Source organism: Meleagris gallopavo, chromosome 17 (assembly GCF_000146605.3).
Source record: "Meleagris gallopavo isolate NT-WF06-2002-E0010 breed Aviagen turkey brand Nicholas breeding stock chromosome 17, Turkey_5.1, whole genome shotgun sequence".
NCBI classification, from domain to species: domain Eukaryota; kingdom Metazoa; phylum Chordata; class Aves; order Galliformes; family Phasianidae; genus Meleagris; species Meleagris gallopavo.
Window position 1 is genome coordinate 5,306,091 of NC_015027.2, and position 25,747 is coordinate 5,331,837.

The following is a 25,747-nucleotide window of genomic DNA, read 5'->3' on the forward strand; positions in this document are numbered from 1 at the left end:
AAAAAAAAAAAAAAGAGTAGTGCCATCATCCTGTCTCGTTATGTCTTGTGATTCTGACTGGTATTTTTCATCTGTTGAAGATCAAGGTTTCCTGCTTGCTGAAGTGCTCAAGACCTCAAAGTCTCGTTAGCAATTCCGCTGGTTGTGTGCTGTTTGCTTGCTGCTTCCGTTGGGCAGGTGAACATTCGATGCAGTGCAGCAATTCCCTTCTGTATCACATTTTTTGTCACACAACAGGTCTGACAGCAAAATAACTCAGGTTGGATTTATTCCTTGCCTCTCTGGTTGCAGCTGTTGCCCTGGGCTCGTGAAAGCTGTGAGGCGATGCAGAGGACTTTCGTTGTGCCTCACTGATGATCTTAATGGGCTGATCATGCTGCACTGCTCCTTTGATGCTCATGTTATTTTGTAACTGTGTGTTTGTTGGTTTTTGAGTCTGTCCGCTCTTTGAAAGTTTTTCTTTAGGGCTTTTTAGGTTAAGTATTTGCTTTTCAGATTCCTTGAATTTACTCCTAAGTGTGGCGGAACATTTGCAGGAAAGATCTTTAAACTGAATTCTCATCCATGCCAGATATGATTCTGTTTTTAAAAAAATATGATTGTATTCAGGTTGCATTGGTTTGTTCTACTTGTTAGGAACAGAATTTCATCCCTCCACAAACTTCAAACTTCTTGCCATGAGGTGAAGCATTCAAACGTCCCATACAAATGAGTGAGTCTTCACCTTTGCTTTGGAAATAAGTTGTTTGGTTTGCCTTGTGATTGAAGGCTTGCTTCTTCTCACAGTTTTAAGCAAGATTCTATACAAGTGTCTCATCTGTTCAAAGGTCCATTTTTTTTAGAAAAGAAATGTGACACAGAGTCCAATGCTGAAGTGAGGACACCTGATCATGACGTGTGAATCCTGTTTTTGATCAACTTCTGCAGAAAAGTGTGCCCTTCTTAGCAGCTTGTGGAAAGCTTTGAGTCACTAAGTCTTGTGTAATTTCAAGAAAACTAAGAATATGTCAACTTTTCTTCTATTTTAAACTAACCTATATTAGGCTTCCACCTAAACATGCAATAGACCACGAGGGTTCGATGTCAGTAGGTAAGGGATAGCAGAGGGAATTGCTCACTGTTACACCTAGCTGGCTCACCTTTGCTTGTTTGCCATTAAGCCAGGTAAATATGTCTTTACAAGTGCTGTCGTAGTACTGGTTGTTCCATGTATTTACAAGATATATCCTGTTATGAGGATATTTATTCGTCTTTACAGATTCATCATGCTGTAGAAGTCCTTCAGAAAGTCCTTGTAGAAAGCTGGGTGTTTGTTTCGCCATTCACAGGCTGACCGAGGACGTCAGTCAGGGTGCATGAGAGTTACTTGAGCTTCATCTCACTTCAGGAAGCTTCTTCTGTTACTCTGCCTTTCTTCTCTTTTTTACAACAAATGATTTGAGCAATTTCCTTTCCCTGGGAGTTGTACTTGAAACGTTTATAGATTTGTGTATCTTTCATTCCACCCTTTTTTCCTCCAGCAAAAATGTACCTAATGTCATCGTCATCCCAGAGAAAGATCAAAGTCCACCCATAAAACTGGTCCTCCCAGGCTGACTGCACAGCCGCTTTGAAATGAGAACATCAACCTTACCAGCTGAGAAAATGCAATCACCAGATCAAATCTGAGTTGCTTGAAGGAAGTTGTTTGCTCATTAAAGAGCTGAAAGAGGAGCGGAGTCAGAAGGCGTTAATCTTTTAGTGCAGTCTTTGGCAGTTCAGAAGGCAGCTCAGTAACAAAACCCGTGGTGTAGGGATGTTGTTTGGTAAGAAGCTGGGTGTCAGTCATTAAGCTGTGAAATAGTGTGCTTTTTGGTTCCATTCATAATAGTTAGAAAAATATTGTAAAAACAGGGACTTCAGCTTTTGAAAAGCGAGTCTAGCAGAGTTGGATCATGTGGGAACAAACACACGAAAGCAAGCGGTTTAATTCATATTATTTTGCATTGGATTTGAAAGTGAGAAGAGAGAGTTCTCCTTTTATTCTTGGAAAGTGTTCAAGTTAGAGACAAGCACAGAATTGGAAGCTGTTGAGGCTTGATGCGAGAATCCTGAGAAGACAAAACAGTGTTACAAAGCCAGTTTCTCCCATTTGTGCAACTTGGGAACAGAATTGTGTTTTGATTGATGCAGTCTTTAGGACTCAGTATTATCCTTTATCCTTTATGATTTTTTTAAAGTTGTTTTGCAAGAACAGGGGAAAAGAAAGTGTAACTTTCGTATTTCAAGAGCAGTATCTGGGGCCAAAGGTGTATCTAAGCCAAATTTGAAGTTAGCAGATTAAAGTGGCATATAAATGTTCCTAAAGGAAGTGCTTTTGAAGATAGGGTTGTACACTTGGGTAGTATTTTCACCTGCTGCACCTACCAGTGCCCAGAGTGCCAAGAATACCTGAGTTCTGATCCTCTCACTTTCAGGGGCTGTCAATAGCTTGTTCGGGTTTCCTCTTTCTCAAAGGTGTGGCACTCCTGTATCAGCCCGTGGCTGTGAAAGGAGGAAGGCACTGTGTTTTCCAGTTCTATGCTGTACAAGGGGCGTATTGATGTAGGAGGTCACAAAAAGTGCACCAAACATGTCATTGATCTTGAGGGTGGATTAACAGAATCTGTCTGTTGTGCCATGGGAAAGTTGTCCCACTTGTTGAGTCAGACTGAAATTGGATCCCTTGCTTTTTATTCCCTGTTTTTGTTGGTTTTTTTTTCTGTCTGAATCTTTTAATGAATCTAATGAGACATCCAGGGCAGACTTCTCCAAACCTGACTTTCCCAAAGCTCATGAAGGCTGCCTTGATGAAATTGTGAGCATGCGTAGGTATGAGCAAACTACAAGAAGTCCAAAAGCATCATTTCAGGTTCAATACAGTAATGCTGACTTCACAAATTGCTTATTTCTGCCGTTCATATTTTGAAATTCTGCAGTTGTCTACATAACCATTAATGCTACTTAATGTTTGCACTGTCATTTCATGCACCTTTCTTCTTGCAGGCCCAAAATGTTCAGCACAGCAAGGACATGACACTCGCCAGCAACCGCAGCCTGGCAGAAGGCAATCTTCTGTACCAGCCAAAGTTGGAGTCTTTGAAAGCAACTTTGACTCAAAAATATCAAGAGCTGCAAGTCCTTTTTGAAGCATACCAGATAAAGAAAACAAAATTAGGTAACATTTTCTGTTGATTATGATGATTGGCTGTTCTATAAGTGAATCTAAAAGCTGTTGTGTGCTTTGTTATTTTTGCATGCTCTCATTTTTAGCTTTATAAGTTAGGGTAACAAATGAAATGTCATTCTCACAAAGCTCGGAGCTGGATCATTGCTAAGTATCTGTTACACCCAGAAACACGCTGTGGATTCTTTCTGTTCCTGCTGTGGTTACCTAGCTGTTGTTGTCTAAACAACTGAATTTGTCCACCTTGTTTAAAAGCAAAACACAATTTGAATTCTCTGTGATTAGTCATAAAGCAAACATTCTTGTGTTTAATGTTCTCATTCCATACGGAATTATGAAGTATTGTGCATCTGATACTGCACTTCTGAAAGTGATTTCTTTCGTTATTGTGAAATTAGAATTCTATAAAATTAGAATTAAATCGCAGCTTTGTAGCACTGTGCCTATATTCTTAAACTACTTACATGTATTTTCTCACTGTAGATCACCCCAACTAAAACAGTAGAGTATACTGTTTGTACATACACACCACAGACAATTTCTGTGCTTGCTGACACTTTATAGCTTCATTTAGAAGTCACATACAAGCAGCTGTCATTTATTCTTCTTTTCATGCCATTGCAGACAGACAATCCAGTAATGCCTCACTGGAGACACTGCTAGCGCTCCTTCAGACCGAGGGGGCTAAGATTGAGGAAGACACAGAGGTAAGGAAAGGACAGTACATTTCAGGTCTTTCTAACCATTAGTGAAGACTTTGGGTGTACGCAGCTGAAGCACGCCATTGAACACGTAATAATCTAAAGGGATGTTTTTGAAAATATGATCTGGTCTTTGCTTTGAATGTCATTAACAGTCATTTGATTTCAGTGAGATTTCTCTGAGTAATTTTTTGCTCTTGAGCTCTTTGAAGTTTAAGAAGATGCTGTTTTTCAGCAATGAAAGCTAAACCCTCTTAGTTCCTTGGCATTGCCTTCAAACTAATAACGAATGAATGTGGAAATCTTTTTAATGGTGTCTGCCTGGTGTATGTATTGATCCATTACAAATGTCAATTAGTAACCTAATGAAAGACTGTGCCTGTAATGGTTTGTAGGATGAGAGGGCTGACTTTGCAGCAGTTCTGGTGGAATATTCCATTGTGATTTCAGCGTATCTGTCTAGATGCCAGTGGTCACTGCTTGCTGGGATTTGAGTGCTTGATGGGTGGTTTATTTTTAGAGCAGTGGAAGTGATTAGTTTTGTTTGCAGATCTGCCTGTAGGACATTCTCTATAACTACATAGCATCAGGGGAAAAGATCTTTTTGGCCCTGAGTTGTGATTACAAAAAGATGTTCCCAGGACAAGTTGAATTTCATGATTATATGTGTGGTCACGTCTTTTCATTATTAGAGCATCATTTACCCAGAGGTTTGCTTTGCTGCAAGTAAGCATGAGTCTTAAACCTGCCTTAGCAATAATCTGCCTCCCTGTGCTGAGTTCTCCATGCTTCTGTTGGCATTGCAGGCAGTTCTAAACTGTGATTCAGCTTTGCTGGCAACCCGGAAAGCTGTTGCACTCGATTCAGTCCTGTCTCTGATGATCAAGGGAATGATCAGAGCTAAATTCAGATGTTCGTACTGCTGTTACTTCTGCATAAATTTCAGTAAAACTGGTATTTAGCTCCCAGTGCATCTGAGTAATAACTGCTTCAAAATTCTGCTCACAATTCTTAGCATGCTCATCGTTGTGCGCGTGCAAATGGAAAATCAGAGGCAGAAGGTTATTTTTAGGCTGCAAGCTCTTTAGATTGTCTTGGAATGTGCTGTTTTCTAAGAGGTTATTCCATATTTGACAGAATATGGCGGAAAGATTTCTTGATGGTGAAATCCCACTGGATTCCTTCATTGATGAGTACCAGAGCAAGCGAAAGCTGGCTCACCTGCGGCGGGTGAAAATTGAGAAGCTCCAAGAGATGGTGCTGAAGGGACAGAGACTTCCGCCGGCGCAGCCTCAGCCGCGGGCAGCCGACACAACACCAGCACCTCAAGATTCCTACACTTCGGATGCAAACCCTCCTCCTTCAGCTGCACCCCGACGAATACCTCCCCCTCCACCTTCCATCCCAGCAGGACGCTTTCCTACTCCGTTTACTGCGGCTGCCAGTTCAGGACCAGCTGTTTCTTATCCAGGTGCTCCGTATCCTCCTCTCCCACCTCGAGCTGGAGCTCAGGCCGCGAGTCAGGTGCCACAGCCAGGCTGCCCATCTCAGTTTGTACCACAGTATCCTCCAGCTCTTCCCCAAAGACCGCCTCGCTTTCCACCACATCCTGGTTTCATCCTTCAGTGAATATTTTGGTGCGCCTGACTTACGTATTGGTGCTTATTGTTCCTTTTTCTCCCCCTGTCAGAGACTTAATGTAGGCAGTGGAAAGCCTCTATTTTTTTTGCACAATGGAGTATAAAATTTGAGCTCTGGCACAGAGGTCTGAAATTGTGTCTAGTAGATATTATTGTTTTCAAATATCAGTGACAACGAGGATTTTCTAGGAAGGTGGTAAGGGCTAGATGTGCAAGAGTGCACAGTGGATTTCCTGAGGTTATAAATCTTTCTGAATTCTTTAGTGATGGCAGATCAGTGTCCTGTTCTGTTCTGGTGTGTTCCCATTGCAACTGGGTATGCATGTGGCAAACCAGGAGCTATTTGTCTCCCTAAAGAATTCTCTGTCAGTGCCAGTGTTTGTATGGTAACAGCCATATCTGAATCCTGGGTGAAGAGTTTTAATGGACCTCAATAGCAGCTTTTGCAGTGCACCCAGACTGTGGCAGTTCTGGCCAGGTGCACAGCCAGCTCACTGAGGTGAAATGTTGTCGGATAAAGTTCTTTTTAAATATTGAAAGTTACAAGAGTTTTGTTTCTACATTTCAGTTGTTACCTTAGACTTTTCACAATAAAAGTCCACGCTCTTCCCGTTCCTAAATAGCTGATATCCTGAGAGTCCTGGTCTCTTAAAATTTAACTAAATTGTACAACCAGTTCAGAGTTCAGAGAGACTTTAACAGGTATTTTTATTTCTTTACCTACTAAGACTTTCTTACAGTTGTTTTTTTTCCTCTTCCATACCCTGCATACAGAAGTGATTGTTTTGTTCTTTTAATTTAAACTGGTGCTTAGCTTTTGATATCATGTGATTCCAGGAATCTAGGCAGGGTATTTTCTTAATTAAGTATTGGATTTTCATATCATGTAATTCCCCACAATTTCATTGTGCAGTTCTTGGCACGCTTATCTATTTGGAATTTGCAGTTAATATTTCTCTGTGAGAAGTCAAAACAGAAGGTTTTTGAGTTCTGTGGTTGCTATTTGCCTCTTATATAATCTGTTCTTGGCTTTTTATGCCACCAGAGGGGGCGGCTTCCTTTGGCAGGACGTTTCATTCTCGGTATGACTCTTGAAGCCTAAGGTGCAGGTGCGTGCTGGTAATTGAATCCTGCAGTAGGGGAGGCAAATCTCAACACTTGCTGCTCATGCAGAATATGACCACAAATTAACTGTCACTTCTGCAAAAAAAACTTTCGACTACTTCATTGGCAGTTTAAGAAAGGCATCATCCAGAATTTGTCATATATCTTCTCTGTTAGTTAAAACACTTTCTTATCATTGTCCTGGAATACGCTGCATAGTTTGGAAGACTGTACTACAAACAGCTTCAGTCAAAATAGAACATCTGATCTTGTTTTTCTTTATGTGAGGCCCTAGATTGTCCCTTAATTATTTCCCCTGGAGTGTGGTGGTTGCAAGCAAGTACTAATCTGAAATTAATCTCATAACAGGAAGCTGTCTGTTCCGAAAATACAGTTGTTTGGCTTGCTTTGCCTTCTGATGACAAAGGGCAGAAGGCTGGTCACTGTTACTGGCATCTAAACCCATTCCCCAGTGTAGATCTGGAAAGTTTCTGTAGATGGGGGAGTTTGTGAAGCAACGTGCATTGGATTTGTTTGCAAAGTGTGTTTTCTCTGTAATCTAGTGATGGTACAAGACGTGTTTTTTTAAATAGTGTAATATCTTCTTTTCTTGGTATTATTTTATCATTGAAGCTTTGTGTAAGCATGGTTAATTATGACACGTTTCAAAACAATTTTGCTGTGCTGTTAGTGCTGGTATTTGGATGGCAACTGTTGTGTCTGAGTGCTAAACATAAATCTGCTGTAGAAAGGATTTGTGTCCTAGGAAGAAGAAAGGTGGCTGGGAGCTCCTGGGGTGGTGACTGAGTACAGAAATCCATACATGGAGCCTGCTACACCAACTCTACAACACTCTCCTATCAGTTTTGCTAGCATTTAATAAAATCAGCCAGGTATATTTTACACTTATCCAGTGCCAACTTTTTTTCTGAGAGTTGCAGATCCTCAGAAGTCACAGAGGTGATAGGTAAGTGTACTCTGATTTTGCACTGCATTTTGTGTACCTAACTTTATTGGTGTTAGTAGTTCAAAAATATTTTTACTACGTGTTAAATTTTCTGTCTTTTGGTAACTTTTGTGATAACGAGACCTTTCAGGGATACTTTATCTAAAAACAAACTCTTGTGCTAACTAAATACAGACGAAGTTAATGCAGTTTTTCTGTCGGAGGGCAAAACAATGCACTGTTGCGTATGCATGTGGCTGATGTGCCTTAGGATCACTACCTGTGATTGTAATACTAGGATATTTTATCATTTGAATAGCCATTGCTTAACTGATTTAAGGGCTCTTCAAGAGCACTTTCTTCTACAAAACTCTCACCCTTGTACTTTAGGAAAAAACTGTATCTGCTATTTGTAAGCTTATAGTTGCCTTCACTGATGGGTTAGTTTGAACATAGGTGATATAACTAATGTGATGTTTCAGTTATAGCAATCCCATAACTGAAATCCAGCTGCTCACAGAAAATGTTTTGCCATTAATTGCGTGTGGATGCGCACAAACTGTACATATATACTTGACTGCTGGTGATGTTTAAGGGTATAGGAGAAAAATGATTGTGGAAAGCTGTTTAAACCCTTTCAGAAACACTAATGTGAATGAGTCGGGCAAGAAGTGTGTCAGTGGTTTAAACTGTTGCCCTTTGACAGCTTCTCCTTCTGTTAGAGCTAATCAAATCTGCTATGGCTAGGATGTTTAGGACTGTACTAATTTGCACTGTTGATAAGATAGATTATAATGCCATAGGCAAGCAGAGAGTGGGGGGGGGGGCTGGCTCAGTATGCTTGCCAAAATATATATTATGTTGTCTCGAGGATTCTTAATGTCTGCTGCAAATAGCATATACTTCCCCAAAGCAATTGGAGTGGAGAAAAATCTTTTAAACATGATGTGTAACACGGCTTTAGAGTGTTGGTAGCATTGAAAATGCTCTGTTTGGATGGCATTACTTTTGCCAGTCTTTTTGTATGCAGATTTTCTAAGTTATGACTAATTCAATTATATGCAGATAGGGTTGTTGGTTTGTTTGTTGGGTTTTTGGTTGTTTTTTTGGGAGGGGGGTGTGTGTTTTGGGGTTTTTTTGAAAATGATCAGCATTGAAGGGCTCAAACTCCAGGATGAGTTCTCTGCACTTCTGCGCTGTCCCTTGGACGTTGGGTCTGACTGAGCTGATCCACGTCGGTCATTTTTGTGCCACTGACCCTGGAGGGACTGTTTAGGATAAGAGCTGTGTGGTTCCAGGAGGCTGGGCCCTGGGCACAGTCGCTCATGGGTGGCTGAGTGCCCCCATGTCCACAACCTCAGCCTCCGCCTCTTTTGGACTTCTTTGCCCTCTCAAACTGGAATGAAGTAGTGCTCACATAGACAATTTGGAGATACTTGGCAAACGTTGAGTTCAGAGGAGGCAGAGTTGTCCTGCACCTGAGCAGTTCCTCTGTGTAATCCTGGACAGTCGAATATGGGGGCAATTTTATATGCCTGGCGAGTTGTGAAATGTACAGTGGATTTGTTTGCATAATAAGTCTTTCTGTAATCTACTGTGGTCTGATTTTAAATAAAACATCGTATCTCTCTTGGTGTCACGCTCCATTGTGGCTTCATTTAATCATGCAGACCCATGTTTTTTAATACTAATGATGTGTGTTTTAGCAAGATAACAGTAGTAGGTGAACGCGGAACTTAAATTAGCAGGAAAATAACTTCATAACAAATCCAGTGCTCGTGTTCTCATCAGTTGGTTACAGTGAGTCCACTTGGTGTGTCACTGATGATGGACAGGTATACTCAGATTCTGTGCATCTCAGTCAAAGCAAAGTTGGAATCTTTTTTTTTCTCCTGCCATTACCTAGAATGGAAGCATCTAAATTCTTGCTCTGGGAAAAGGGGGAAGCCTGCTTTTCTTTTGTTAATGGAGGAAAAAGAATTCAGCCAAGTCAAGTTAGGAGAAATGAGTCAACCAGAGTTATTTAGGAATATGAGTCAGATGGCAGAAAGAACATGATGTAATATCTGTCACTTGAATAGCGGTGTAAAATAGAAGCCCTTCTGCAGAATAACTGATGTTAATAGGTGGAAGAAAATCCCTTTAAAAATGTTTTTCTTGATGTGTTCCATTTGTGGTGGCTGCTGAGACTTGCTAACCTTCTGCTAACACCGAAATAGGAAACGACAGATAGAGCAAACCGTGCTGACTCAGTCGGGTGGGCGAGGGGAGGAGGTGCTGTTATGTAAAAGCCGCAGCTCCTTCACAGCTCTTCGAAGAATTCACAGCAGCCCCTGTGATGTGGGGCTGGGAGGTGCACCCCGAGCTTCAGGAAGTGCCTGTGCTGAGGCCGGGCTTCAGATGGGATCGTTCCTTCCCCAGAGGAGAAGACACACAGCGTGCCGTGATCCTGGAGGGACCCAGCTGTGTCACAGGTAACTAAACAGAATGGCACAGATGTGCAAGCTGTGTGGTGTTGGGTACATGGGCAGTACTTCACATCTTGTGTCCTCCTCTTTGAAAGGTGGATTTGGATGCTGTGCAAGCCCACCCACACCCTTCTGTAGCACTTGTAATCCCTCGCTGCCTATTAATCAACCCTGACACAGGGCTTTTGCAGGCTTGCCCCTTTCTGTCTGTTTACATGTTTTCACAAAGCCGCCCTTCACCTGACTTCCTAGAGCAGTGCTTCCTGTTGGTGTCCTTAATTTCAGTGCCCCTTTTTCTTGCCAGTGATCAGAGCTGGGTGTTTTTTAAACTTCATTCTCAGTGGCACTGAACTTAAGTTGCTCTGTGTGCTCGTGTCCAAAGCAATTTGTGGTTATGAGGGGTTGGCTGCAGCCCCAGCGGTGCGTGGGGAGGGAGGAGGGCTCTGGGATGAGGTTGCTGGAAAACCGCTTCAGGCAAAACCTGTACAACAAAATGTTGTACAGAACCAATCTTGGCAGAAGGGAAGAAATGTAATATTTCACATCTTTCTTTTGGTGATTTTCCACTGTCTTTGTTGCAGGTACACAGTTCTAAGTATCTCCCTTGTTCCACAGGTACAATAATGGCATTTGAAAGTCATTAACAAATTCAATCCTGTATAGCAGGATGTCTTGTGGAGTCTCAGAACACACATTTGCATACAGTTCACAGTGTGGTTTGTTGTTTTTCTTAATGGCTGCTACGAATACCAAATACTTTACTAAAAGTGTTGGAATTGAGGAATTCTTAACACTAACAGCAAGCTTAATTTGATAGGAAATTACTTTAGAACATAGGTGATGCTTTAAGTGACCTGTGGGGCTTGGTTTTACTATTATTTTCTGAGGCTGTATGTGCTTGCATGGGTTACTTTAAGTGCAGCCTAAGTATTGCTTTCAGTAAATAAGAACGAACCAGCAGCACTGATCAAAATCCCACTCACCCTCAGCACTGTTTTAAAGTCACCTTTTACCATACTTTGAAGTTCTTTAACCTCTAAGTGGAGCTATGGCTAGACTGATGGTCCTGAAATTTTAACAACTTCGCATTCTTGGCTAATGAATATTTCCATGATGAAATGTACCACCATGAGGTCAGGATGACATCAGCCTCTCAGCAAATACACCTTTATCACCACTTATAAATAGAGAAGAAACTGCTGCAGGAAGCATTTCCTTGTGGGCAGAGGTTTCAGAAACGAAACCAAGCAGTGCTGAGCTGCTGTGTGCGTGGCACCCAATGGCTGCTCATAACCCCATAATGCAGTTTGTGGTGCAGAACTGGGAAGGCTTGGCTCACCAGGAGACTGATAGGGCCTAAAATAAATAATAAAATGCCTTGGAAATGCTTCTTTCTTTAGATAGAGCACCTAGTAATTCTAACTCGCAACTTTACAGCCTTTTGTTAATCACGTGAACTGAGTGGTAGGGGTTTTTGTTTGTTTTAACTTGGACCTGCCTGAATCATGACTGTAAGACTTTGGTGTTGCAAAGAACAGGATAGAAATGTTGATTCTGTATATTATTCTTATTATTATTGAAGGATCCTCCCACCACCTTGGTCACTGTGCTCACCTCTCTCAGGCATCCTTCTGTATACAGATGTGTACTTGTTAGTATTTCTAGGTGTGGGGATGACCAGGTGGTGGGCCCAACAGCCCTGGGGGTGCTCAGGAGCCATAGGGATGTGGCACTGAGGGATGGGATCAATGGGGGCGGGTGGGGGCTGGTGCTCTTAGAGGTCTTTTCATATCCCCGTGATGCTACAGTTCCATTCACCCTTGGCTCCCACCAGCATCCCACTCTTCCCTGTTGTCCTTCCTATTGAACCCCCATGCTGTTAGTGCCAACCCTGCTGCTGACAGAGCACTGCACACAGTTTAAATATTGCTGCTTTAATAATCTACGTCCAGTAGCAGTTCAAAGAGAAGATAAGCCAGCTGTGTTTCCTGTGCCACCACGTCTCCTCACATTGGTTTCCTTATTGCTGCAGAATTCACCACATATAATGGACCTGGGCTCCTGCAGGCCACATTTAGATTTAATTCTGCTAATTATCTTAAATATAAAACATAATGCAACTGCTCCTCTGGTGTTGCTGTAGTAATAAAAAATAGAAAAGGAAATAAAAAGATGCTTGTATCCTTATTGCCAGTGTGTGCCAGGAACTGCTTTCTCCCTTCTGAAAGCCCAGTAAAAAGAGACATTCCCCTCTTTGCTGAGAGCTGATCCCACACCAAAACGAGGTCAAAATATTCCTGAAGGGGAAGTTAAAAAAAAACACAGGTGCAAGAAAAGCCCAACAGTTTCCTACTTCAAAAACACCTCACATTCTTCAAAAGGGTCCGAGCAGTACAGTAGAGCTACATTTACTGAAGGGGTCTAGTGCTGATAAAGTTAAAAAATAAAATAAAATAAATCAACCCAAATAAATCCTAAATTAAATTAAACCAAACGAGATGCAGGGCTGGCAGCTCATGGGGCCTGGGAGCCCGGCTGCTTCATGGAGAGGAACTGATAGGAAAAAAAAAATAAAAATCAAGTTTTTGGTTGGAAAAAAAGAAAGAAAAAAAAATACTTCCAGTTTCTCAGGCTGGGTGAGGAGGAGACCCCCACGCATGAAGGCACGCCAGAGGCAAGGCGATCTGTTTAAAACACAGATGTAAGAGCTCTGATGGCGCAGGCCTGGTCCCCTCCATCCAGCTAGAAGTTGACAACGTGGGCCCGGTGCAGGCTGGCATCTCGCTCGGGCTGCAATGAGAGGGGACACAGCTCATGGCTCTTGTGGCACAGCCGCGTCCCCAGCTCTGTGCTCCCACCCTGCAGCCCCTACCTCCCCGCCCGGCCCTGGGACATGGCCGGGTTTCTGGGCGAGGGCCGGCTTTTTGAGGATGCCTCTTCTGGGAGCTGGTGCTGGCCGGGCCTCCCCGTCCTCCGCCGCATCGTAGGGCCCAGCCAAGGCGTAGTGCTGCTTCCTCAGCTCACCCAGGCGCACCCGCTCGCCTTCCAGGCACTTCTCCAGCTCCAGCACCTTCACCTGCACCATAAGAGCCCATCTGGGTCCCCACGTCCCTGGTCTGCCTCAGGGACACGAGGCACTGAGGGAGATGGTGGGTGGGCTGCAGTTGGGCTCGGTGATCTTACAGCTCTTCCACCCTTAATGATTCTATGAGGCTTTCTTTACCTGTGTCTCCATTTCTTCCTTCTTCAGCTTGATGAGGGACATGCCCGAAAAGTCCATGGTGTCTGTGGAGAAAAGCAGGGAGTGTTTGCCAAGCCATAAAGGAAACAAAGGGTTTTGTTTTTTCCTGCCCACCCCTTCTTCCTGCTCTACCAAACCTCACCTTTATCCTCAATCTGCTCCTGCCCCGACCTGGTGGAGGCCACCACATTGGCTGCCATCTCATTGACGTTGCGGGAGCACTCCTGCAGCTTGCCCAAGTTCCTGCTGCTCTTCTCTGCTTTCACCTGCAACAAGAACTCTGAGGGCTGCAGGTCCCCAACATGAGACTGGCTGATGCCACCAAAGTGGCCAAACCCCTGAGAGCAGGGACACATCACACCAGGTGGATGTAACAAGGAGGGATGGATTTGCTGAGTCCATCGGGGACAAGGCAACCTCCTTCAGCCTGGGGACACCACCTCTGCTCTTATGTGAGCTAAGGATGTATGAACAAGCAGCATGGGTGCAGGCAGAATTTTTTTTTTCAAAACTTTTCCTTTTAACATCATCTGGATCAAAAGCAGCCTTGGCCCTCCTCCCTCCAACCCTGCATCTCTCTGCTTGCTGAAACCCCTACACATCCCGCAAACAGGAAGGTGGTAAGGACCAGAGCTCATCACTCATCAGCCATCAACCATGGGAACAGAAGGGCTGAACCAGCAGGATGCTCACCTTGGAGGCAGCCACCAGCTGGGCCGTGCTGGCAGCGATTTCATGGGAGCAGACAATCAGCTCTTCATATTTGCCTGTCTGCAAGACAACTCTGTCTGCGGACTCCCTGCAGTTGGAAGGGAGATCACATTACAGATGCAAGATAAGTGTGGGTTATGTGCATCCCACCATGCCATGAGAAATCAGCACTGATTGACTGAATCAGCATTGATTCATCATCAACTGATGGCATTCAGACATCGATTTCCAAACAAACCCCACACTTTCCCCACACGCACAGCTCAAGGATGTTGTGCCCTGACCCCAACCATCCCCAGCCCAGCACTGTCTGCATGCAGTGCTGTGGTACCTACACAAGCTGTGTAGCTCCCCAGCCCACGGCCTTGGAGGCAGAGATCAACCCTTCGGTCCAGCGGGAGTTCTTGGCATAAAACTCCTGAGTTGTTGCTGCCCCCTGTTGTTAAGACAGTATTATAGCCCATGTTAACTTCTTTCCATATATATGCATATAATAAATCCATAATCGAGCTGTAGATGTCCCTGTTCATTGCAGGGGAGTTGGACTAGATGACCTTTATGGGCCCTTTCCAACTCAAACAACTCTATGATTTGATGGAGCCATATAAAAATCCATACATCATATTAAAAAATCCATTAAAAATCCCACATCTAACACTACAGAACACCATATATAAACCCATAAGTCCAGGGACTGGCAGCACTTCTGTGCCCTTCAGAATACTCTTACTAGATTGCTTAAACCCAAACATTACAAGTTTGGGGCTCCAAATTTAGGCTGTGTGTGACCATCATCTTTCAATGGACAAAGGCAATAACAAGGTCTGCAAAGTGCGCCGGGCTCAGCAGCCCCACTCCAGCTAGCAGGACTGCAAATATGTCATCAACATGGGAAAGTGCAAAATTCAGCTTTTCTTTTTTTTTTTTTCCTTCCACAAATTGCGGAAAATTCTGTATTTCACATCAGTGCACAGGGATGAATGCAAGGGAGGACTCACCCGACCACTCTCCACAATCTCCTTCTGTAAGTTTGTTGATGTCATTACAAGAAGCCTAATAGCCTGGAATGAGGAAGAACAAGTTTAGGTGGTGGATGGGGGTTTTATACAGAAGGACTGATTTTGCCAGTGGTTTTAAATGACATTTTTGCATGGTTTCCGATCCCCTGAGAAGAAGCTCAGCTCTTGCAGCACTGACCTTCATTAAATCTGTGCAGGAGTTCAGAATCCTGTAGGGAAACAAGAAAAAGCATTGAGCATTCCATTGAGCACTCAAGAGAGCCCTCTTTGGACTTAGCTGGGTCCTCCAGAACCCAGCCTGCCTGAAGGTTACTTTTAAGCAATTCATGAAGAAGCCACCAAAATTTTTGGCTTAGATGCACAATACAAAGGCCCACCCTCCAAAGGAAATGCTAAGCATCATGAAGATGCAGCTCCAGAGCGCACGTGGGGCTTTGGAGCAGCACCTTGCCACCCAAATGGGAACCCCCAGCACTCACCGCTCATTCACTTCAAGTTTGATGCCAGAGCTTTCGTTCCTGGCCCGGCTCATCATGTCCTGTTGGGACATGGGAAACGGGAGGTGGGATACCATGCTGCAGTGAGCAGGGCTGCAGGAGGGAAGTAGGAACTGGGGGAAAATTAAAGGTTTGCTGCCCTAAGAGCCCATTCTATGGCTTTGTCCTCACCTCTATTCGTCTGACAGCGTCTTCTATTGCTGCAGAGGTGGAAGCCATCTCCTTCTCAACCATGTCCCCCAGCTCCTCCTGCTTGATGTCCAAACTTTTCGGCCTCAGCTCCTGCCAGAGGAGGCAGCAGCAGCCAGGAGTTTTTCAGCAGAGGAGAGAAGAAAGTATTCATAATGAATAAACTCCCCAAAAAGGCATTTGGTTTGTTTTTCCCCTCTACACAAATACAGTTGCAAGACAGCAAGGGCAGAGGCACACGTGTCACTACTTGGCAGCAAACACAGCACAGGGACCTCAGAAGGAGAAAATGTCCCAAACCAAAAGTCAACAACAGGAATAGCTCTGACACACCTAATGGGATAGCTGACAGCATCTGAATTCGCAGCATGTTATTGGAAAGACCCTCCTGCATTAAACCACCTGCTTTGATTAGGAAACCCCTAAGGAGCCACCCACCCCACCAGCCCCAAAGAGCACAGCACGCCATCCCCTACCTGGGCCAGCCCCAGGACGCCCCGCAGCGCCTGCCGCACATCCCCCAGCTCAGCACATCCCAACGTCTGCTTGTCCTTCAGCTTGCCCAGGTAGTCCAGGCTACGCTGCCCGCAGTCCCGGCACGTCTCTGTCAGCCCTGAAGAAAGAATAGGTGAGCAATGGGTCCCATGTCTCTGCTGTCCCACATCCCAGCCCTGTCACCCTCCTCCCAGCTATCGTACCATAAAATGGTGCAAGTTGGAGGTGACCTTAAAGATCATCAAGCTCTAATCCTTGCCATGGGCTGGTTGTCGCCGACCAGATCATGCTGCCCAGACTCCATCCAACCTGGCCTTGAATGTCCCCAGAGATGGGACATCCACAAATATCTTGGGTACCAAATGGTGCCCAAGAAGCAAAGGAACACTCTTAACCCAGGAAGTGGTACCACAAGGAACAGAGCCCGAGAACTCTATGGAAGGTCTGGCCCATATCCAGCCCCAAAACTGAGAACAACCCCCTCCAGTCCCTGCTGTGCTCACTCACGGTCAGCGTGGTCGGTGGGAGCCAGGTGGGATGTGGCACTGCCGTTCACGATGGTGTCGGCCGTCAGGTGAGCAAAGAGGGCCAGGGCACCCACCAGTGCTGCAGCATCTGTCAGGGGGATGCAGTCAGGCACAGACAGCCCATGGCACTGCCACCCCACAAAGGCACCCAACAGCTTGGTAGTGATCCCTCCCCAGCTTGCAGGTGGCTCCATGAATGAGCTCATGGGGACACACCAACTCCAGCCTATGTCCTGCACAGCCCCAAAAGCTCTGGGGGCTGCTGGATACATGAAAATGACAGCAAGGTTCCAGCAATGCTGTGAGTTCCAAGCCCCAGGTACCTGCCATGGAGGCCACGTACTGCGCGTGCCCGCTCTCCAAGGCGTCTGTGGACTCCAGCGCTGCCTCTGCCCGGCTGAGCAAGTAATCTGCAACAAATTTCTCTTCATTAGGATCTTAGAATGGTTTGGGTTGGAAGGAACCTTTTAAAGACCATCTAGTTTCAACTGTCCTGCAATGGGTAGTGAAATCTTCCACTTGATCAAGGGTGCTTTAAACCCCATCCAAGCCGATGTCTGAACACCTCCAGGGATGGGGCATCCACAGCTTCTCCAGGAAGACAGTGTCAGAGCTTCCCCACCCTCATTAGGAAGAGTTTGTTCCTTATAGCCCAACATTAGCAGGGTCAGGTTGACAAGCACCCAAATAAGCACAGGGGCTATCTCCATGAAATGCCACCGAATGGCAGCATTTCAAGTCCTCAAGGCCCCAGCCACGGAGCAACACCAAAATTTGTACTGTTACAGCAGAACAATGCTGAGTCCAGAGTTTACCACTGGTGGGAGATGTGTGCAGGAATGGAGATGCAACATTATCAGTCTTGGGGCAGAGGGGCTGCAGGGCATACCTGGGGAGCTGGTGCAGCGGACGTGCAGTGGGTCGTCCAGCTTGGCCATTGCATCACGGAAGATGCCTTCGGCTTCCCGTACCGTCTCCTGCAGGATACTGAACTGCTCATCCAGCAGCTTCTGCTGCAGGCTCTGCTCCTGATTGCACTGCGGGACAGGAAAAGGAGGCGTGGGCACACTGCTGGAGTGCTCAGCATCCCCCCTAAACACAAGGGGACACAGCCCTGTACCTTCTCCAGCAGCCTGCCCTGCAGCTCGCAGATCTCCTTGGAGGCCTTGTCAGCCTCCTGGCTCAGCTGCAGCTCTTTCTCCTGGACAAGGCTGTGCACTGAGAGCAGCTCACACTCCTTCTCACTCACCGACCGCCTCAGCTGCTCCTTCTCCGCCTGCAGGGTCTCCAGCTGGGCGCTGAGCTCCGTGCCTGCCTGCCAGCAGGGCCAGAAACCCCCATCACCCACCAACCACCAACCCTACCGTTACACAGAGCGAGCCGAGAACACACTCAGCTGCTGACACCAATGGGCTGCACCTGCCTGCAGGGACCCCAGCAGCTCAGCACTGGGCTCAGCAGGTTTGTGCCCCCAGCTGTAGCAAGTACCTGCTTGGCGTGGCCAAGTGAGCGCTGGGCTTGATCCAGCTCATCCCGCCGTGCCTCCAGCTCCTGCCGCAGCTGCTCCATCTGCACGCTCTGGTCCTCCAGCTGCAACCCATCACCACCCCAGGCTCAGCAAGAACGAGCCCAGACGTGGTTTGCAGGGAGCTCGGGGTCTCACAGTTGGGGTTGCCACCACCCACCGCCCGTGGGCTCACCTTCAGCTCCGCTTCCCGCTTGACCTGCTCAACCTGAAACGCCAGCTGCTCCTTGACACGTGCCACCTCCTCCTGGCTCTGCTGCGTCACCGTCAGCTGCTTGGCGGTGTCGGCGTTCTGCGCAGGGATGTGGGGCTCAGCATGATGGCAGAGAGGTGAGCCCCAGTACAATGGCACCCCACCCTCCCTCCTCTTGCCCAAATTCCAGCTGGAGTGCAGTGGGAGATGCACCCAAAATACTGACAGACATTGATGTGAGGGATGCTGAGGGGCTCTGGGTGCAGGAGGATGGATCAATGCGAGCATGGTGACAGGGGGACAAAGGGATCGCCTGCGCCCTGTGAAGTCTTACCTTCCTCAGGAGCTCAGCATGAGTATTGATGAGCTCACTGTGCTTCTCCTTCAGCTTCGTGTAGCGCATCTCGGTGGCACTGGCTTTCTCTGGACAGGATGAGAACACATCAGTGCCCAACACTGGGGGTTCCTGTGGCCATTGGGCTTTCACATGGCCACCAGACCTTTGTGTGGCCAGTGCACCAAGCACGTACTTTCTGCCTCAGCGCAGAGCCGCAGGGACCGCTCGCTGTCCTGCTTTGCCTGCTGCAGCCTCTCCAGCTCATCCCGGAGCTGCTCGTTGTCCACCAGTGCCTTCTGCTTCTGCTTGCGCTGCTCCTCCACTTCTCCCTCCAGGCTGTTAACCTGCGCCTTGAGCTGTGTGATGTAGCGCTGTGCCTGTGGGCAACCCCCAAAATCCCCCCCAGGTTGTGATTTGGGCACAGCAGCTGTGAGACACCCCAAAGGCCTCCCCTTGGCAGCTGGATCCCAAAGGGATGGGTCTCTCGTGTCCACAGCCTTCCTCAAAAGCTGGATGTTGGCAATGGGAGAGGGTCCAAAATGGTACACCAGGGCTGCATGCCCCAATCCCGTTGTGTCCCATTAGGATTTCCACCATACAGCTCTACAGCACAGTACCCGGCCTTACCTCCAGTTTGATTTTCTCCATCTCAGCACGGAGTGTGTCCACCTCCTTCTTCAGGCTCTCAATCTGTGCGTCCCTGCAGACAGCAGGCTGGCACCATGCCGTGCCCATCCCTTTCCCCTCCACCATCCCCGCCTCACCTGTCATCCCGAATGCCGTTGGGCGGCCCAAAGGTTTGCTCAAAGATATCTGAGGTGACCTGGGGAGGATGGAAGGTGCCAGGATGAGTTCTTCGCTCCCACCGCAGGTCTCCTCCCCACCATGTCCCCATCCCATCCCTGTATCCCCCCCCACCTGTGGCTCTGTGGTGGAGACTGTGCTGATCTCAATGAGGTTCTCTGGCTCCTCGTCTTCAGGGGCCTCCTCAGGGATGACAACCACCGGCTTCACGTGCTCCGCCAGCGCCGAAGCCCGCAAGAAGTTTGGGGGGCTCTGTGGGGACAGGAGCATCACAGTGACATCCCTATGGGTTTTGGAGCCCCTCTGCAGCACCACCAGATCTCCTGGCTGTGAGCAGACCCGCACGCATCTCAAAGCCACGGGCTCTCAAAGCATCACACACCTCGGGCAGCCGGGGGATCTGGATGAGCCGCTTGAAATACAGCATGTCAGAGGCCTTCTTAAAGAAGTTTTTGAGGCTGGAGAGGGGGAGGAAAGAAAAATGGCTCAAAGAGGAGGCAGAGGAGATGGAGAGGATCTCCCTGCCCTGCATCAGCCCTGGGTACCTGCGGAACTGCTCGTGGAAGCGGTCCCGGTGGCCCTGCAGTGTGTCAGCCGGTAGACCTGTGGCAATGGGGACAGCGAGGATGGATCCGGGCTGCAAACTCAGCCCCAAATTTATCCCCATGCACCCACGTCCCTCCAGCCTCAAGCCAGGACCAGGCTGGGAGCAGGGCATCCCCATGAATTGCAGTGACTGGGGACTCACAGGAGTGCAGCTTGAACATGAGCTTGACGGCGTAGTGGTAGAGGTGGCTGCAGTCCTGGATGACCTGGATGAGGGGTGCCAGGCGGCACTGCACCGCTGACATCTGTGACACTGCCATGGAGGTGTTGAGCTGCCGGAAAACTGGAGAGGAGAGAGCAGTGAGTGCCAGGAGACGTGTTTGCAGAGCCGTCCGGCCGCAGTCAAACCGGCTTGATCATTAACCAGGACAGACATGGCTTTGCCAAACGCCATCCATTGTGCTGAGCTGGGAACAACCCCACTCTGTGCAAGAGAAACACCTAAAGGGAATCGGTAGCATTGCAAGCAAGGGTGCTCAGCTCTGCCATGCACACCCCAACCCCAAACAGAAGGAGTGTAACCTGGAATGATGCGTGGGCAGCACGGCTGCCAGCTGTAGCTGCCAGCACACGATGCAAGCAAGAAAAGCAACAGGTTTTGGTCTGGTCCGTTTAATCCTGCAAAGAGCTGGGAAAGAATCACCCCAGCCTCACCTGCCCAGCACAGAAACAGATCCCTTCCCCAGGCAGACATCCAGCCAGCGCATCGGCTGACTCCTTCCCTGCTCAGCTTTCAAGTACTTCTGAATATCAGTTCCCTGTACAACTGGGTCAGGAGGAGACACGGGTGGCTAACAGAGCTGGGACACAGCCCCTCCCCTACACCCTGTTCCCTGGGGCAGCTCTGTGCTCCTGACTGACGGTGGAGAGGAAGGAATGGCACATTTTTAAGCCATTGAAAAATTCCTGGAGAATGAGGCAAGAGAAGCAAACATGGGCAGGGGCTGCTGCCAGAGATTTTCAACACGGGGCAATGAATATTTATACAGTAGCACAGCCCCCATCCTCTCCTCCAGTGGGTGGAAAAGATTTGGGTAATGCACTGAAAAGGAATGAAAAGGCATTTCATACCAGCATCACACGCCCTCATGGCTCAGGTGCGCTAAAAATAGCCACATTTCTTAAATATTTTCCTAAAACCACTTCTACAGAGCAAAAATCTCCATGCCTTAACCGAGGAGGAGGAGGAGGAGGAAGGATGCAGACAAACTCTCTTCCTGACCAAAGAGTGAAACTATTGCTCAAGAGCCCTGGGGCAGCTGGGAAGGAGCTGCTGCCGCTCCTCACCTGATTCTGACAGCTTCAGCTCGCAGTCCAGGTAGTCGAAGAGCTCCACTGTCAGCTGGAAGCTGCCAAAAACCAACACCATCACTGCGCTGCACACACATCAGTGCTACAGATCACTGCTTGCAGGTGCCCCGTGAGACTCCGCTGCTCCTGGATGCTTTTCCCCACATCAAGATCTTTTTCCCCATCCCACGAGGACACTCACATGTTATTCACGTCCGTGCCTGCTGTCTTTTCTAGGACCTCATCTGAGACCTCGAGGCCTGCGGGGAACTCGGGGTGCTGTGCCAAAGGAAAACAGAACAGTGGCTGCTGCTAATTGCTCCTGCAACAGCTCTCAGTGGTGCAGATGCAGCATGGGGTCTCACCTTGGCATGGAAGGAGATCTTGGTGAGGAGCAGCCGTGTGTAGATGCTCACCAGCTGCCCATAGCGGTCATGCAAGTGGCCCTGCAGGAGACACGGGGGAAATAAGTTGAACCCAGAGCGATGCCAAAAATGCCCGGTGCGGTGGCAAGCAGTGGATGCATCCATCCCATGGGTGTTGGTCAACCTGTACCAGCCCCACAGCTCTCCCCTCTCCCACTGCCCCTTCTTGTGGGTTATTTCAGGTGGTTGCAAGCTTCCCCCATGCATATGATGCTTAGGGCTCAGCCCCCAACCCAAAGCCCTTCACCCAGGAAGTCCCACCTCCAGCATGGCACCAACCTCTGCTCCTCCCGTCTGCTTACCCACAGGTCTCCCACCTCACGGATGTTGCTGCGGTACCGCTGGCAGTCCTGCAGGACCTGGGGGCACAAAAGGCAATGGAGACTCAGCACCTCGCACCGCTACGGCAAAGCTCAAAGGGACAGGTCAGCCCCCAGCATGGGGCTGTGCAGGGGGAGGTTCTGAAGTTGTGAGATAACAGGCTGATTTATGAACCCATCACGAAGACTGGAAAAGATTTCTAAGATGACCAAGTCCAACCATGGGCCCATCCCACCATGCCCACTGCCCGTGTCCCACATCTCCATGGTTCTTAAACACCTCCAGGAACAGTGACCCCATCACCTCCCTGGTTTTGTTGAAGCTCATCCTATTGGCCTCAGCCCATCGATCCACTCCTTGCAGATCCCTCTGTAGGGCCTTCCTACCCTCAGGTACATTGACACTTCCTACCAACTTGGTGTCATCTACAAGCTTACAGAAGGGACACAGCCTCTGGGAGGGGACACTCACGTTGGGGTGGCCATCACGCAGGACTTTGTGCAGGACATGGCAGAACTTCCAGCTGAGGATGGAGCTGCTGGGCAGGGGCAGCCCGATGGCGTAGGACCAGAAGGTGAAGGCGCCCTTCTCGTGGTGCGTCCCCAGAATGATCCCTTTCCATCAGTCAAGGCCAACCCCATGGAGAAACCCATCTTTCCCCAGCCCCGCAGCCCCAAGATCTCCCCTTTAGGTGAGGATGAAGCTCCCGCACCACCCAGATGGCAGAGGGAAAGGATACTGCGTGCATGCTTCTCCTTCACTGGCGCCTCCTGTGTGTTGATGGCTTTGCTGATGCTGATGGCCTGCGGAAGGAGGAGAGCGGTGTCAGCAGTGCCACAACCCTTGGGACCCACCTCCCCCCAATCCCAGCTCTGCCAGCTGGGAGCAACCCGAGCACTCGGGGGCTTTTGGAAAATATTCTGAATTTTCCATATGTCAAATGTTCGGGACTGCAGTTCGGGCTTTTTGATGCAGAACAAAGCAGCCGGGGACAGGCTGCCCTCGGAGCCACAGATGTCCTCCACTGTCCCATGGAACAAGGGGCACTCTGCAGCCTGAGCTCAGCAACGCGCCCTGCCAGCAGCAACACACAGTGCGATGCCACATTCCTGGGCTGTTTGTGCAATCACAAGGAGCCTTTGAACTGGGTGTTTTTCCACAGCTTTGAAGGCGTCCCTGCGTGAGAACAGCAAGCAGGGAAAGGGAAAACGGCCCCCAAGCATGGAGGGAGCAGCGGCTGTGATGCCACAAACCAGAGCAGCGCAGTTCACAGAGGAGTAGCAGCTATATCAAGAGGATTACCTGTATACCAGTGCATTGAATCACACCCTAAAATGAAGGTTTTATGCCAAAAATAGGGCCCAGTCGCTTCCTCCAGCTCTAAATTTGAGCTGCTGAGACCACGAGGACTTCACTACTTCACCTTTGCACAAGAACTGGGGCTGTGCCTAGAGCTGTGAGCCCTTTGTGCAGCAAAAACCAGCGGGCCAGAAGGGCAGGAAGCAGCCAGGCTGCCGCCGCTCGTGCCGGAAGAAAAACACAGTCCCTCCCTGCACACAGGCTGTAAAACCTCATAGAGCCCAAGCTCCGAGCAGCATGCACGGCACCAGGGCAGGAGGCAATGCAGCACTGTGACACTGTCAGCCAGGAGCAGGAACTTGCCATATAGAGCTGGTCCCACATGAGGATCCTCATCCCCAGCACTGTTTTGGGGTGAGCAGCACAAGGAGTGACAATAGAGGTGTTGGTGCCCCACTGGCTGTGCATCCTCAGGGAGGCCGTGTGGCTGCAGGCGGTGATTTTGCTTCTCCTGCACTCGGGGAAGCCCTGGCGTTAACCTGCCATGTGGGTCAGTATAGCAGCAGCAGAGTTAAGCCGGCGACTTGGCGCAATCCTCTTAACTCGAAGGTTAATGAGACTCAAGTGCCTGGAAAAAGGCACCGGCACGAGGGGCAGTAGGGCTGAGCCATCTGCTGGGCACAGGAGTGACAGAGAGCTCATCCCAAATCACCAGTGGGAGCCCCATAGTGCCGGGACAAAGCAAATCCCACTCCATATCCTCACTGCTCGGCATCACAGGCTTGAACCTGCCCCAAAACCTGCGATCCCCATTGGGATTTCGTTGAGCTTATTGCCCATGAACCGCCCAGCCAAAACATAGCCTGGGAGCTCCAGATGGTGCCTTCCTAAGGGGTGATTCAGTGCTGAGGTTTGATCTGAGCCACTTTACATCCATGATGGGAAATGTCACATCCAACATGAGTCCCACTGAGCCGGATGGCAACAAACCAATGCCAGCATCCTGGGGCTGGCTCCAAGCCCTGAGTCAAGAGGATCCCCCCCCAGAAATGGGTCAGAGATGGGAACATCCCAGTGGCGAGCACCAAGAGCCAAGCTGAAACCTTCATGCAGCTGCAGTTTCCCCAGCACCACCCCAGTGCTGATGGCTGCGGGTCAGACCCTGAAACCTGCGGGTTACAAAACCACCATGGGTGCAGCCCTGAGCACCTTACTCACAGCTCCGGCGTACCGAGCCGGTGACTAAACTGGGATCAAAGCATCCAAAGGAAGGAGTGCAGGTTACATCCACCCCTTCTTTCCAAGCCACTTTAATTATAGCATGATCCTCTCCGCCCATGGTTCCCCCCGGCCCCAGCATCCCCAGGAGGTGCTCCATCCCTGAGATCGTTTTTGGGGCCTTGCTCCAGATGCTCTCCAGCAAGTCCGGGTCTCTCCTGTTCTGAAGACTCCACATCTGTACCACAACAGTACCGCTCAGCATTCGCACGTGCTGTATTCCTGGGGGATGCCCAGTGCGTTGGGTCTTAACCTTCCAGCAGACACAACCCTAACCCTTCTGGCAGATATAGTCAAGAAAAGCAAAAGTTGGGCACCAAAACCAAAAGTTTTGCCTCCAATGACACTGCAGAGCGAGCACCCGGAGAGGACAGCAGGGTCTCACCTCCAAGGCAGATGCTGACACCGACGCAGTGTGACCCCAAAAAGCATTCTAAGCAAATCACATCGCAGATATAAAATGGCTCAGGTCAAACCTCACGCTACCTGCGAGCACCAGCTCACAGCAGGGTGAAATGATACCACACAGCAACGCTGGGAAGATTCTGCATAGGACGAAGCTCTTTTAGGACACCGTGGCTCTATAACGCGACTCTCGCTCTTCGGGCGGAGCGGGGCAAAGCCAGAAGGGACGGAAGGAAGAACGGAGGGGACACGGGACGCTCCCACCCGGGGCAGCGCCCTCCGCAGCGCAGCAACTTCCCGGCGCTGCCCGGCGGGACGGCTGGAGGAGACGCGTCCCGAAGGAACCGGAATTGCAGGTTTATTCGTGCTGCTCCCCAAACCCAACGCTGCCACTTCCCACCCGGCACCGCGGCCGCACACTGCCCCGAACGGTCACTGGCCCTCTGACGGGGCTTTGCGGGACCGCAGCAGCCGACGGGACGGGAAGGGATCGGCGGTGCCACGGGGCAACCGGGCCGAGT

The 25,747-nt window shown here is 48.7% G+C and overlaps 2 protein-coding genes across 2 annotated transcripts; one reads left to right on the forward strand and one right to left on the reverse strand.

The window, feature by feature from the left end:
* The first annotated feature begins 2,970 nt into the window (after positions 1-2,970).
* Positions 2,971-9,232, forward strand: VPS37B (VPS37B subunit of ESCRT-I). Its single transcript, XM_010720104.3, has 3 exons — positions 2,971-3,196; positions 3,830-3,912; positions 5,044-9,232. The coding sequence occupies exons 1-3, from the start codon at positions 2,986-2,988 to the stop codon at positions 5,533-5,535; spliced, it is 786 nt and encodes a 261-aa protein (XP_010718406.2). The 5' UTR covers positions 2,971-2,985; the 3' UTR covers positions 5,536-9,232.
* A 2,750-nt stretch (positions 9,233-11,982) lies between these two features.
* Positions 11,983-25,026, reverse strand: HIP1R (huntingtin interacting protein 1 related). Its single transcript, XM_031555902.1, has 32 exons — positions 24,775-25,026; positions 22,984-23,299; positions 22,716-22,858; positions 22,226-22,282; positions 21,864-21,944; positions 21,701-21,777; positions 21,496-21,557; positions 20,351-20,491; positions 20,148-20,205; positions 19,985-20,060; positions 19,717-19,854; positions 19,563-19,621; positions 19,426-19,498; positions 18,992-19,175; positions 18,796-18,884; positions 18,444-18,560; positions 18,232-18,333; positions 17,864-18,058; positions 17,633-17,780; positions 17,067-17,153; positions 16,724-16,831; positions 16,198-16,334; positions 15,704-15,814; positions 15,515-15,573; positions 15,214-15,244; positions 15,015-15,077; positions 14,352-14,452; positions 13,999-14,104; positions 13,448-13,571; positions 13,288-13,349; positions 12,937-13,140; positions 11,983-12,854 (listed from the first exon to the last, which is right to left on the reverse strand). Exons 1-32 carry the CDS (start codon positions 25,024-25,026, stop codon positions 12,807-12,809), a joined length of 3,609 nt encoding a protein of 1,202 aa, XP_031411762.1. The 3' UTR covers positions 11,983-12,806.
* Positions 25,027-25,747: the final 721 nt, after the last annotated feature.